Here is a 14,677-nt window from a genome sequence, read left to right as displayed (position 1 = left end):
ATATCGAAAGCAAACAAATGCTTAGTTCTTATGTCATTTAATACAATCAGAACTCATGCAGACAAAATGGCACATCCTACAAAGCAAAATACATGTGGTTTGCAGATTGACATTTTCTAAACAAATCTTGTTCTTCTGATTTGGCAGCTTTATTCAAGATTGAAAGGATCTTACCATAACAGACAGGAGGAGATGGAGAAAGAGTCCCATCATTACACAAGAGCTCTGTTACAATGCCCATACCAGTAGAGTAGCCCATGTCACAAGCTACAATGAAACTTGCATCATGCTCCAACGTATCATTCATTGTATGATTTGAGAAAGGAATTTCTAGTAAGTCACAGTTTTCTGTATAAAGGGGAAAAATGGGATACCTGGCTTAATAAATTAGAATCAACGTTGATAAATTGAATTATCATCAAGTCAAGTAATGCTAAAAACTAGTATAAGGCATTGTTTTATAAATAAAACATTGCCACAACCTACAAGAATTATAATGATAAAAAACACTTTAAAAATCATCTCTTGATTATAAATCCTTAAAAAATACAAAACAAACAACTGCTCATATCTTCAGTTAATACAATCAAAAGCAATGATATAATATTGGCACATATTCCACAAAGCAAAATAGCTTTCAGATTGACATTTTCCAAACAAATCTTGTTCCTTTTGATTTGGCAACTTTATTCAAGATTGAAAGGATCTTACCATAACAGACAGGAGGAGGTGGAGAAAGAGTCCCATCATTACACAAGAGCTCTGTTACAATGCCCATACCAGTAGAGTAGCCCATGTCACAAGCTACAACGATACTTGCATCATGCTCCAACGTATCATTCATTGTATGATTTGAGAAAGGAATTTCTAGTAAGTCACAGTTTTCTGTATAAAGGGGAAAAATGGGATACCTGGCTTAATAAATTAGAATCAACGTTGATAAATTGAATTATCATCAAGTCAAGTAATGCTAAAAACTAGTATAAGGCATTGTTTTCTAAATAAAACATTGCCACAACCTACAAGAATCATAATAATAAAAAACTCCTTAAAAATCACATTTTGATTATAAATCCTTAAAAAATAAAAAACAAACAACTGCTCATATCTTCAGTTAATACAATCAGAAGTAATGATAAAATATTGGCACATATTCCACAAGGCAAAATAGCTTTCAGATTAACATTTTCCAAACAAATCTTGTTCCTTTTGATTTGGCAACTTTATTCAAGATTGAAAGGATCTTACCATAACAGACAGGAGGAGATGGAGAAAGAGTCCCATCATTACACAAGAGCTCTGTTACAATGCCCATACCAGTAGAGTAGCCCATGTCACAAGCTACAACGATACTTGCATCATGCTCCAACGTATCATTTATTGTATGATTTGAGAAAGGAATTTCTAGTAAGTCACAGTTTTCTGTATAAAGGGGAAAAATGGGATACCTGGGTTAATAGATTATAATTGATGTTAAGAAATTGAATTATAATCAAGTCAACTAATGCTAAATAAACTAGTACCCCTTTTACACAGGATTTTCTTAGCCCTGGACTATCGCTAACCCCATACTATTTTTTTCCTTTTCACACATGCCAAACTGTTATTGCTGACCCCGGATAAGGAATGCTTGCTTTTCACACACGAAACTCGCTAACCCTGGACTAGTGGTTCTTGTCGATCATTCTTACTACAAGCACTTCACTTGAATCCTTTTTACACACGGTAAATTTTCCTTAACCCCGTACTATAGGTGGGGCTAAATTGCCTTTTAGCCCCACCTATAGTACGGGGTTAAGCTTAGCCTACTTTCGTTTCAAACTAGCGATCTTAACCCCATACTATCGCTCTCAGCACCGCAATTGCTGGGATAACCCTGCTTTTTTGCAGGGCCAAATAATCCCGCACTAAAGGTCGGGTTAGCCCACTTTGCAAATATGCTGTGTAAAAAGAAAGTGGGCTCAGCTTAACCCCGTACTATAGGTGGGGCTAAATGGCAATTTAGCCCCACCTATAGTACGGGGTTAAGGAAATTTTTGCCTGTGTAAAAAGGGTAAAGGATAAGGAATGGTTTTCTAACTAAAACATTGCCATATATCCTACAGGATTTCTAAATATGAAATCCAAAAAAAGAGAAAGCATCCTTTGGTAATTAATCTTTAAAATATCGAAAGCAAACAAATGCTTAGTTCTTATGTCATTTAATACAATCAGAACTCATGCAGACAAAATGGCACATCCTACAATGCAAAATAAATGTGGTTTGCAGATTGACATTTTCTAAACAAATCTTGTTCTTCTGATTTGGCAGCTTTATTCAAGATTGAAAGGATCTTACCATAACAGACAGGAGGAGATGGAGAAAGAGTCCCATCATTACACAAGAGTTCCGTTAGAATGCCCATACCAGTAGAGTAGCCCATGTCACAAGCTACAACGATACTTGCATCATGCTCCAACGTATCATTTATTGTATGATTTGAGAAAGGAATTTCTAGTAAGTCACAGTTTTCTGTATAAAGGGGAAAAATGGGATACCTGGCTTAATAAATTAGAATCAACGTTGATAAATTGAATTATCATCAAGTCAAGTAATGCTAAAAACTAGTATAAGGCATTGTTTTCTAAATAAAACATTGCCACAACCTACAAGAATTATAATGATAAAAAACACTTTAAAAATCATCTCTTGATTATAAATCCTTAAAAAATACAAAACAAACAACTGCTCATATCTTCAGTTAATACAATCAGAAGTAATGATAAAATATTGGCACATATTCCACAAGGCAAAATAGCTTTCAGATTGACATTTTCCAAACAAATCTTGTTCCTTTTGATTTGGCAACTTTATTCAAGATAGAAAGGATCTTACCATAACAGACAGGGGGAGGTGCCGAAAGAGTCCCATCATTACACAAGAGCTCTGTTAGAATGCCCATACCAGTAGAGTAGCCCATGTCACAAGCTACAACAATACTTGCATCATGCTCCAACGTATCATTCATTGTATGATTTGAGAAAGGGATTTCTAGTAAGTCACAGATTTCTGTATAAAGGGGAAAAATGGGATACCTGGTTTAATAGATTACAATCAATGTTAAGAAACTGAATTATAATCAAGTCAAGTAATGCATAATATACTAGGATAAGGAATGGTTTTCTAACTAAAACATTGCCATATCCTACAAGATTTCTAAACATGAAATCCAAAAAAAAAAGCAAAAGCATCCTTTGGTAATTAATCTTTGAAATATCAAAAACAAACAAATGCTTAGTTCTCATGTCGTTTAATACAATCAGAACTCATGCAGACAAAATGGCACATCCTACAAAGCAAAATACATGTGGTTTGCAGATTGACATTTTCTAAACAAATCTTGTTCTTCTGATTTGGCAGCTTTATTCAAGATTGAAAGGATCTTACCATAACAGACAGGAGGAGATGGAGAAAGAGTCCCATCATTACACAAGAGCTCTGTTACAATGCCCATACCAGTAGAGTAGCCCATGTCACAAGCTACAACGATACTTGCATCATGCTCCAACGTATCATTCATTGTATGATTTGAGAAAGGAATTTCTAGTAAGTCACAGTTTTCTGTATAAAGGGGAAAAATGGGATACCTGGCTTAATAAATTAGAATCAACGTTGATAAATTGAATTATCATCAAGTCAAGTAATGCTAAAAACTAGTATAAGGCATTGTTTTCTAAATAAAACATTGCCACAACCTACAAGAATCATAATAATAAAAAACTCCTTAAAAATCACATTTTGATTATAAATCCTTAAAAAATAAAAAACAAACAACTGCTAATATCTTCAGTTAATACAATCAAAAGCAATGATATAATATTGGCACATATTCCACAAAGGAAAATAGCTTTCAGATTGACATTTTCCAAACAAATCTTGTTCCTTTTGATTTGGCAACTTTATTCAAGATTGAAAGGATCTTACCATAACAGACAGGAGGAGATGGAGAAAGAGTCCCATCATTACACAAGAGCTCTGTTACAATGCCCATACCAGTAGAGTAGCCCATGTCACAAGCTACAACGATACTTGCATCATGCTCCAACGTATCATTCATTGTATGATTTGAGAAAGGAATTTCTAGTAAGTCACAGATTTCTGTATAAAGGGGAAAAATGGGATACCTGGGTTAATAGATTACAATCAATGTTAAGAAACTGAATTATAATCAAGTCAAGTAATGCAAAATATACTAGGATAAGGAATGGTTTTCTAACTAAAACATTGCCATATCCTACAAGATTTCTAAACATGAAATCCAAAAAAAAAAGCAAAAGCATCCTTTGGTAATTAATCTTTGAAATATCAAAAACAAACAAATGCTTAGTTCTTATGTCATTTAATACAATCAGAACTCATGCAGACAAAATGGCACATCCTACAAAGCAAAATACATGTGGTTTGCAGATTGACATTTTCTAAACAAATCTTGTTCTTCTGATTTGGCAGATTTATTCAAGATTGAAAGGATCTTACCATAACAGACAGGAGGAGATGGAGAAAGAGTCCCATCATTACACAAGAGCTCTGTTACAATGCCCATACCAGTAGAGTAGCCCATGTCACAAGCTACAACGATACTTGCATCATGCTCCAACGTATCATTCATTGTATGATTTGAGAAAGGAATTTCTAGTAAGTCACAGATTTCTGTATAAAGGGGAAAAATGGGATACCTGGCTTAATAAATTAGAATCAACGTTGATAAATTGAATTATCATCAAGTCAAGTAATGCTAAAAACTAGTATAAGGCATTGTTTTCTAAATAAAACATTGCCACAACCTACAAGAATTATACTGATAAAAAACACTTTAAAAATCATCTCTTGATTATAAATCCTTAAAAAATACAAAACAATCAACTGCTCATATCTTCAGTTAATACAATCAGAAGTAATGATAAAATATTGGCACATATTCCACAAGGCAAAATAGCTTTCAGATTGACATTTTCCAAACAAATCTTGTTCCTTTTGATTTGGCAACTTTATTCAAGATAGAAGGGATCTTACCATAACAGACAGGGGGAGGTGGCGAAAGAGTCCCATCATTACACAAGAGCTCTGTTAGAATGCCCATACCAGTAGAGTAGCCCATGTCACAAGCTACAACGATACTTGCATCATGCTCCAACGTATCATTCATTGTATGATTTGAGAAAGGAATTTCTAGTAAGTCACAGATTTCTGTATAAAGGGGAAAAATGGGATACCTGGTTTAATAGATTACAATCAATGTTAAGAAACTGAATTATAATCAAGTCAAGTAATGCAAAATATACTAGGATAAGGAATGGTTTTCTAACTAAAACATTGCCATATCCTACAAGATTTCTAAACATGAAATCCAAAAAAAAAAAGCAAAAGCATCCTTTGGTAATTAATCTTTGAAATATCAAAAACAAACAAATGCTTAGTTCTTATGTCGTTTAATACAATTAGAACTCATGCAGACAAAATGGCACATCCTACAAAGCAAAATAATGTGGTTTGCAGATTGACATTTTCTAAACAAATCTTGTTCTTCTGATTTGGCAGATTTATTCAAGATTGAAAGGATCTTACCATAACAGACAGGAGGAGATGGAGAAAGAGTCCCATCATTACACAAGAGCTCTGTTACAATGCCCATACCAGTAGAGTAGCCCATGTCACAAGCTACAACGATACTTGCATCATGCTCCAACGTATCATTCATTGTATGATTTGAGAAAGGAATTTCTAGTAAGTCACAGTTTTCTGTATAAAGGGGAAAAATGGGATACCTGGCTTAATAAATTAGAATCAACGTTGATAAATTGAATTATCATCAAGTCAAGTAATGCTAAAAACTAGTATAAGGCATTGTTTTCTAAATAAAACATTGCCACAACCTACAAGAATCATAATAATAAAAAACTCCTTAAAAATCACATTTTGATTATAAATCCTTAAAAAATAAAAAACAAACAACTGCTCATATCTTCAGTTAATACAATCAGAAGTAATGATAAAATATTGGCACATATTCCACAAGGCAAAATAGCTTTCAGATTGACATTTTCCAAACAAATCTTGTTCCTTTTGATTTGGCAACTTTATTCAAGATAGAAAGGATCTTACCATAACAGACAGGGGGAGGTGGCGAAAGAGTCCCATCATTACACAAGAGCTCTGTTAGAATGCCCATACCAGTAGAGTAGCCCATGTCACAAGCTACAACGATACTTGCATCATGCTCCAACGTATCATTTATTGTATGATTTGAGAAAGGAATTTCTAGTAAGTCACAGTTTTCTGTATAAAGGGGAAAAATGGGATACCTGGGTTAATAGATTACAATCAATGTTAAGAAACTGAATTATAATCAAGTCAAGTAATGCAAAATATACTAGGATAAGGAATGGTTTTCTAAATAAAACATTGCCATATCCTACAAGATTTCTAAACATGAAATCCAAAAAAAAAAAGCAAAAGCATCCTTTGGTAATTAATCTTTGAAATATCAAAAACAAACAAATGCTTAGTTCTTATGTCGTTTAATACAATCAGAACTCATGCAGACAAAATGGCACATCCTACAATGCAAAATACATGTGGTTTGCAGATTGACATTTTCTAAACAAATCTTGTTCTTCTGATTTGGCAGCTTTATTCAAGATTGAAAGGATCTTACCATAACAGACAGGAGGAGATGGAGAAAGAGTCCCATCATTACACAAGAGTTCTGTTAGAATGCCCATACCAGTAGAGTAGCCCATGTCACAAGCTACAACGATACTTGCATCATGCTCCAACATATCATTCATTGTATGATTTGAGAACGGAATTTCTAGTAAGTCACAGATTTCTGTATAAAGGGGAAAAATGGGATACCTGGGTTAATAGATTACAATCAATGTTAAGAAACTGAATTATAATCAAGTCAAGTAATGCAAAATATACTAGGATAAGGAATGGTTTTCTAACTAAAACATTGCCATATCCTACAAGATTTCTAAACATGAAATCCAAAAAAAAAGCAAAGAATCCTTTGGTAATTAATCTTTGAAATATCAAAAACAAACAAATGCTTCGTTCTTATGTCGTTTAATACAATCAGAACTCATGCAGACAAAAATGGCACATCCTACAATGCAAAATACATGTGGTTTGCAGATTGACATTTTCTAAACAAATCTTGTTCTTCTGATTTGGCAGCTTTATTCAAGATTGAAAGGATCTTACCATAACAGACAGGAGGAGATGGAGAAAGAGTCCCATCATTACACAAGAGCTCTGTTAGAATGCCAATACCAGTAGAGTAGCCCATGTCACAAGCTACAACGATACTTGCATCATGCTCCAACGTATCATTTATTGTATGATTTGAGAAAGGAATTTCTAGTAAGTCACAGATTTCTGTATAAAGGGGAAAAATGGGATACCTGGCTTAATAAATTAGAATCAACGTTGATAAATTGAATTATCATCAATTCAAGTAATGCTAAAAACTAGTATAAGGCATTGTTTTCTAAATAAAACATTGCCACAACCTACAAGAATTATAATGATAAAAAACACTTTAAAAATCATCTCTTGATTATAAATCCTTAAAAAATAAAAAACAAACAACTGCTCATATCTTCAGTTAATACAATCAGAAGCAATGATAAAATATTGACACATATTCCACAAAGGAAAATAGCTTTCAGATTGACATTTTCCAAACAAATCTTGTTCCTTTTGATTTGGCAACTTTATTCAAGATTGAAAGGATCTTACCATAACAGACAGGAGGAGATGGAGAAAGAGTCCCATCATTACACAAGAGCTCTGTTAGAATGCCCATACCAGTAGAGTAGCCCATGTCACAAGCTACAACGATACTTGCATCATGCTCCAACGTATCATTCATTGTATGATTTGAGAAAGGAATTTCTAGTAAGTCACAGATTTCTGTATAAAGGGGAAAAATGGGATACCTGGTTTAATGGATTACAATCAATGTTAAGAAACTGAATTATAATCAAGTCAAGTAATGCAAAATATACTAGGATAAGGAATGGTTTTCTAACTAAAACATTGCCATATCCTACAAGATTTCTAAACATGAAATCCAAAAAAAAAGCAAAAGCATCCTTTGGTAATTAATCTTTGAAATATCAAAAACAAACAAATGCTTAGTTCTTATGTCGTTTAATACAATCAGAACTCATGCAGACAAAATGGCACATCCTACAATGCAAAATACATGTGGTTTGCAGATTGACATTTTCTAAACAAATCTTGTTCTTCTGATTTGGCAGATTTATTCAAGATTGAAAGGATCTTACCATAACAGACAGGAGGAGATGGAGAAAGAGTCCCATCATTACACAAGAGCTCTGTTACAATGCCCATACCAGTAGAGTAGCCCATGTCACAAGCTACAACGATACTTGCATCATGCTCCAACGTATCATTCATTGTATGATTTGAGAAAGGAATTTCTAGTAAGTCACAGTTTTCTGTATAAAGGGGAAAAATGGGATACCTGGCTTAATAAATTAGAATCAACGTTGATAAATTGAATTATCATCAAGTCAAGTAATGCTAAAAAACCAGTATAAGGCATGGTTTTCTAAATAAAACATTGCCACAACCTACAACAATTATAATGATAAAAAACACCTTAAAAATCATCTTTTGATTATAAATCCTTAAAAAATACAAAACAAACAACTGCTCATATCTTCAGTTATACAATCAGAAGTAATGATAAAATATTGGCACATATTCCACAAAGGAAAATAGCTTTCAGATTGACATTTTCCAAACAAATCTTGTTCCTTTTGATTTGGCAACTTTATTCAAGATAGAAAGGATCTTACCATAACAGACAGGAGGACATGGAGAAAGAGTCCCATCATTACACAAGAGCTCTGTTAGAATGCCCATACCAGTAGAGTAGCCCATGTCACAAGCTACAACGATACTTGCATCATGCTCCAACGTATCATTCATTGTATGATTTGAGAAAGGAATTTCTAGTAAGTCACAGATTTCTGTATAAAGGGGAAAAATGGGATACCTGGTTTAATGGATTACAATCAATGTTAAGAAACTGAATTATAATCAAGTCAAGTAATGCAAAATATACTAGGATAAGGAATGGTTTTCTAACTAAAACATTGCCATATCCTACAAGATTTCTAAACATGAAATCCAAAAAAAAGCAAAAGCATCCTTTGGTAATTAATCTTTGAATTATCAAAAACAAACAAATGCTTAGTTCTTATGTCGTTTAATACAATCAGAACTCATGCAGACAAAATGGCACATCCTACAATGCAAAATACATGTGGTTTGCAGATTGGCATTTTCTAAACAAATCTTGTTCTCCTGATTTGGCAGCTTTATTCAAGATTGAAAGGATCTTACCATAACAGACAGGAGGAGATGGAGAAAGAGTCCCATCATTACACAAGAGTTCTGTTAGAATGCCCATACCAGTAGAGTAGCCCATGTCACAAGCTACAACGATACTTGCATCATGCTCCAACGTATCATTCATTGTATGATTTGAGAAAGGAATTTCTAGTAAGTCACAGATTTCTGTATAAAGGGGAAAAATGGGATACCTGGCTTAATAAATTAGAATCAACGTTGATAAATTGAATTATCATCAAGTCAATTAAGTAATGCTAAAAAACTAGTATAAGGCATGGTTTTCTAAATAAAACATTGCCACAACCTACAACAATGATAATGATAAAAAACACCTTAAAAATCATCTCTTGATTATAAATCCTTAAAAAATACAAAACAATCAACTGCTCATATCTTCAGTTAATACAATCAAAAGCAATGATATAATATTGGCACATATTCCACAAAGGAAAATAGCTTTCAGATTGACATTTTCCAAACAAATCTTGTTCCTTTTGATTTGGCAACTTTATTCAAGATTGAAAGGATCTTACCATAACAGACAGGAGGAGATGGAGAAAGAGTCCCATCATTACACAAGAGCTCTGTTACAATGCCCATACCAGTAGAGTAGCCCATGTCACAAGCTACAACGATACTTGCATCATGCTCCAACGTATCATTCATTGTATGATTTGAGAAAGGAATTTCTAGTAAGTCACAGTTTTCTGTATAAAGGGGAAAAATGGGATACCTGGCTTAATAAATTAGAATCAACGTTGATAAATTGAATTATCATCAAGTCAAGTAATGCTAAAAACTAGTATAAGGCATTGTTTTCTAAATAAAACATTGCCACAACCTACAAGAATCATAATGATAAAAAACACTTTAAAAATCATCTCTTGATTATAAATCCTTAAAAAATACAAAACAAACAACTGCTCATATCTTCAGTTAATACAATCAAAAGCAATGATATAATATTGGCACATATTCCACAAAGGAAAATAGCTTTCAGATTGACATTTTCCAAACAAATCTTGTTCCTTTTGATTTGGCAACTTTATTCAAGATTGAAAGGATCTTACCATAACAGACAGGAGGAGATGGAGAAAGAGTCCCATCATTACACAAGAGCTCTGTTAGAATGCCCATACCAGTAGAGTAGCCCATGTCACAAGCTACAACGATACTTGCATCATGCTCCAACGTATCATTCATTGTATGATTTGAGAAAGGAATTTCTAGTAAGTCACAGATTTCTGTATAAAGGGGAAAAATGGGATACCTGGTTTAATAGATTACAATCAATGTTAAGAAACTGAATTATAATCAAGTCAAGTAATGCAAAATATACTAGGATAAGGAATGGTTTTCTAACTAAAACATTGCCATATCCTACAAGATTTCTAAACATGAAATCCAAAAAAAAAAGCAAAAGCATCCTTTGGTAATTAATCTTTGAAATATCAAAAACAAACAAATGCTTAGTTCTTATGTCGTTTAATACAATCAGAACTCATGCAGACAAAATGGCACATCCTACAAAGCAAAATACATGTGGTTTGCAGATTGACATTTTCTAAACAAATCTTGTTCTTCTGATTTGGCAGCTTTATTCAAGATTGAAAGGATCTTACCATAACAGACAGGAGGAGATGGAGAAAGAGTCCCATCATTACACAAGAGCTCTGTTAGAATGCCCATACCAGTAGAGTAGCCCATGTCACAAGCTACAACAATACTTGCATCATGCTCCAACGTATCATTCATTGTATGATTTGAGAACGGAATTTCTAGTAAGTCACAGTTTTCTGTATAAAGGGGAAAAATGGGATACCTGGGTTAATAGATTACAATCAATGTTAAGAAACTGAATTATAATCAAGTCAAGTAATGCAAAATATACTAGGATAAGGAATGGTTTTCTAACTAAAACATTGCCATATCCTACAAGATTTCTAAATATGAAATCCAAAAAAAAAGCAAAGAATCCTTTGGTAATTAATCTTTGAAAAATCAAAAACAAACAAATGCTTCGTTCTTATGTCGTTTAATACAATCAGAACTCATGCAGACAAAATGGCACATCCTACAATGCAAAATACATGTGGTTTGCAGATTGACATTTTCTAAACAAATCTTGTTCTTCTGATTTGGCAGCTTTATTCAAGATTGAAAGGATCTTACCATAACAGACAGGAGGAGATGGAGAAAGAGTCCCATCATTACACAAGAGCTCTGTTAGAATGCCAATACCAGTAGAGTAGCCCATGTCACAAGCTACAACGATACTTGCATCATGCTCCAACGTATCATTTATTGTATGATTTGAGAAAGGAATTTCTAGTAAGTCACAGATTTCTGTATAAAGGGGAAAAATGGGATACCTGGCTTAATAAATTAGAATCAACGTTGATAAATTGAATTATCATCAATTCAAGTAATGCTAAAAAACTAGTATAAAGCATGGTTTTCTAAATAAAACATTGCCACAACCTACAAGAATTATAATGATAAAAAACACTTTAAAAATCATCTCTTGATTATAAATCCTTAAAAAATACAAAACAAACAACTGCTCATATCTTCAGTTAATACAATCAGAAGTAATGATAAAATATTGACACATATTCCACAAAGGAAAATAGCTTTCAGATTGACATTTTCCAAACAAATCTTGTTCCTTTTGATTTGGCAACTTTATTCAAGATAGAAAGGATCTTACCATAACAGACAGGAGGAGATGGAGAAAGAGTCCCATCATTACACAAGAGCTCTGTTAGAATGCCCATACCAGTAGAGTAGCCCATGTCACAAGCGACAACGATACTTGCATCATGCTCCAACGTATCATTCATTGTATGATTTGAGAAAGGAATTTCTAGTAAGTCACAGATTTCTGTATAAAGGGGAAAAATGGGATACCTGGTTTAATGGATTACAATCAATGTTAAGAAACTGAATTATAATCAAGTCAAGTAATGCAAAATATACTAGGATAAGGAATGGTTTTCTAACTAAAACATTGCCATATCCTACAAGATTTCTAAACATGAAATCCAAAAAAAAAGCAAAAGCATCCTTTGGTAATTAATCTTTGAAATATCAAAAACAAACAAATGCTTAGTTCTTATGTCGTTTAATACAATCAGAACTCATGCGGACAAAATGGCACATCCTACAAAGCAAAATACATGTGGTTTGCAGATTGACATTTTCTAAACAAATCTTGTTCTTCTGATTTGGCAGATTTATTCAAGATTGAAAGGATCTTACCATAACAGACAGGAGGAGATGGAGAAAGAGTCCCATCATTACACAAGAGCTCTGTTACAATGCCCATACCAGTAGAGTAGCCCATGTCACAAGCTACAACGATACTTGCATCATGCTCCAACGTATCATTCATTGTATGATTTGAGAAAGGAATTTCTAGTAAGTCACAGTTTTCTGTATAAAGGGGAAAAATGGGATACCTGGCTTAATAAATTAGAATCAACGTTGATAAATTGAATTATCATCAAGTCAAGTAATGCTAAAAACTAGTATAAGGCATTGTTTTCTAAATAAAACATTGCCACAACCTACAACAATTATAATGATAAAAAACTCCTTAAAAATCACATTTTGATTATAAATCCTTAAAAAATAAAAAACAAACAACTGCTCATATCTTCAGTTAATACAATCAAAAGCAATGATATAATATTGGCACATATTCCACAAAGGAAAATAGCTTTCAGATTGACATTTTCCAAACAAATCTTGTTCCTTTTGATTTGGCAACTTTATTCAAGATTGAAAGGATCTTACCATAACAGACAGGAGGAGATGGAGAAAGAGTCCCATCATTACACAAGAGCTCTGTTACAATGCCCATACCAGTAGAGTAGCCCATGCCACAAGCTACAACGATACTTGCATCATGCTCCAACGTATCATTCATTGTATGATTTGAGAAAGGAATTTCTAGTAAGTCACAGATTTCTGTATAAAGGGGAAAAATGGGATACCTGGTTTAATGGATTACAATCAATGTTAAGAAACTGAATTATAATCAAGTCAAGTAATGCAAAATATACTAGGATAAGGAATGGTTTTCTAACTAAAACATTGCCATATCCTACAAGATTTCTAAACATGAAATCCAAAAAAAAAGCAAAAGCATCCTTTGGTAATTAATCTTTGAATTATCAAAAACAAACAAATGCTTAGTTCTTATGTCGTTTAATACAATCAGAACTCATGCAGACAAAATGGCACATCCTACAATGCAAAATACATGTGGTTTGCAGATTGGCATTTTCTAAACAAATCTTGTTCTCCTGATTTGGCAGCTTTATTCAAGATTGAAAGGATCTTACCATAACAGACAGGAGGAGATGGAGAAAGAGTCCCATCATTACACAAGAGTTCTGTTAGAATGCCCATACCAGTAGAGTAGCCCATGTCACAAGCTACAACGATACTTGCATCATGCTCCAACGTATCATTCATTGTATGATTTGAGAAAGGAATTTCTAGTAAGTCACAGATTTCTGTATAAAGGGGAAAAATGGGATACCTAGCTTAATAAATTAGAATCAACGTTGATAAATTGAATTATCATCAAGTCAATTAAGTAATGCTAAAAAAACTAGTATAAGGCATGGTTTTCTAAATAAAACATTGCCACAACCTACAACAATGATAATGATAAAAAACACCTTAAAAATCATCTCTTGATTATAAATCCTTAAAAAATACAAAACAATCAACTGCTCATATCTTCAGTTAATACAATCAGAAGTAATGATAAAATATTGGCACATATTCCACAAGGCAAAATAGCTTTCAGATTAACATTTTCCAAACAAATCTTGTTCCTTTTGATTTGGCAACTTTATTCAAGATAGAAAGGATCTTACCATAACAGACAGGGGGAGGTGGCGAAAGAGTCCCATCATTACACAAGAGCTCTGTTAGAATGCCAATACCAGTAGAGTAGCCCATGTCACAAGCTACAACAATACTTGCATCATGCTCCAACGTATCATTCATTGTATGATTTGAGAAAGGAATTTCTAGTAAGTCACAGATTTCTGTATAAAGGGGAAAAATGGGATACCTGGTTTAATAAATTAGAATCAACGTTGATAAATTGAATTATCATCAAGTCAAGTAATGCTAAAAAACTAGTATAAGGCATGGTTTTCTAAATAAAACATTGCCACAACTTACAACAATTATAATGATAAAAAACACCTTAAAAATCATCTTTTG

The 14,677-nt window shown here is 33.2% G+C and overlaps 2 protein-coding genes across 2 annotated transcripts in view; both read right to left on the bottom strand.

Annotated features, from left to right (window-relative positions):
- The window catches only part of LOC121421810, a 45,667-nt gene extending 34,999 nt beyond the window's left edge, over positions 1–10,668 (bottom strand). The window contains exons 1-12 of the mRNA XM_041616610.1: positions 10,501–10,668; positions 9,964–10,137; positions 8,335–8,508; positions 6,143–6,316; positions 5,054–5,227; positions 4,517–4,690; positions 3,965–4,138; positions 3,428–3,601; positions 2,339–2,512; positions 1,249–1,422; positions 712–885; positions 175–348 (exon numbers count right to left, since the gene is read on the bottom strand). Of these exons, the coding sequence (XP_041472544.1) occupies positions 175–348; positions 712–885; positions 1,249–1,422; positions 2,339–2,512; positions 3,428–3,601; positions 3,965–4,138; positions 4,517–4,690; positions 5,054–5,227; positions 6,143–6,316; positions 8,335–8,508; positions 9,964–10,137; positions 10,501–10,633 (2,047 nt within the window). The 5' untranslated portion in view covers positions 10,634–10,668. The remainder of the gene's footprint in view (positions 1–174; positions 349–711; positions 886–1,248; positions 1,423–2,338; positions 2,513–3,427; positions 3,602–3,964; positions 4,139–4,516; positions 4,691–5,053; positions 5,228–6,142; positions 6,317–8,334; positions 8,509–9,963; positions 10,138–10,500) is intronic.
- A 286-nt stretch (positions 10,669–10,954) lies between these two features.
- Positions 10,955–14,455, bottom strand: LOC121421809. Its single transcript, XM_041616609.1, has 5 exons — positions 14,323–14,455; positions 13,780–13,953; positions 13,229–13,402; positions 12,692–12,865; positions 10,955–11,226 (listed from the first exon to the last, which is right to left on the bottom strand). The coding sequence occupies exons 1-5, from the start codon at positions 14,453–14,455 to the stop codon at positions 10,955–10,957; spliced, it is 927 nt and encodes a 308-aa protein (XP_041472543.1).
- Between the last annotated feature and the right edge of the window lie 222 nt (positions 14,456–14,677).

Source organism: Lytechinus variegatus, chromosome 9, assembly GCF_018143015.1.
Source record: "Lytechinus variegatus isolate NC3 chromosome 9, Lvar_3.0, whole genome shotgun sequence".
Taxonomy (NCBI): Eukaryota; Metazoa; Echinodermata; class Echinoidea; order Temnopleuroida; family Toxopneustidae; genus Lytechinus; species Lytechinus variegatus.
This window is presented reverse-complemented; position numbering and strand designations above follow the sequence as displayed.

Bases quoted from the DNA above. Each gene is read 5' to 3' on its own strand.
- LOC121421809 (XM_041616609.1), bottom strand. From the start codon at position 14,455: ATGAATGATACGTTGGAGCATGATGCAAGTATTGTTGTAGCTTGTGAC. The intron at 13,403-13,779 runs GTAAGATCCTTT...CCCTTTATACAG, and splicing joins ATCTCCTCCTGTCTGTTATG to AAATCTGTGACTTACTAGAA. The intron at 12,866-13,228 runs GTAAGATCCTTT...CCCTTTATACAG, and splicing joins ATCTCCTCCTGTCTGTTATG to AAAACTGTGACTTACTAGAA.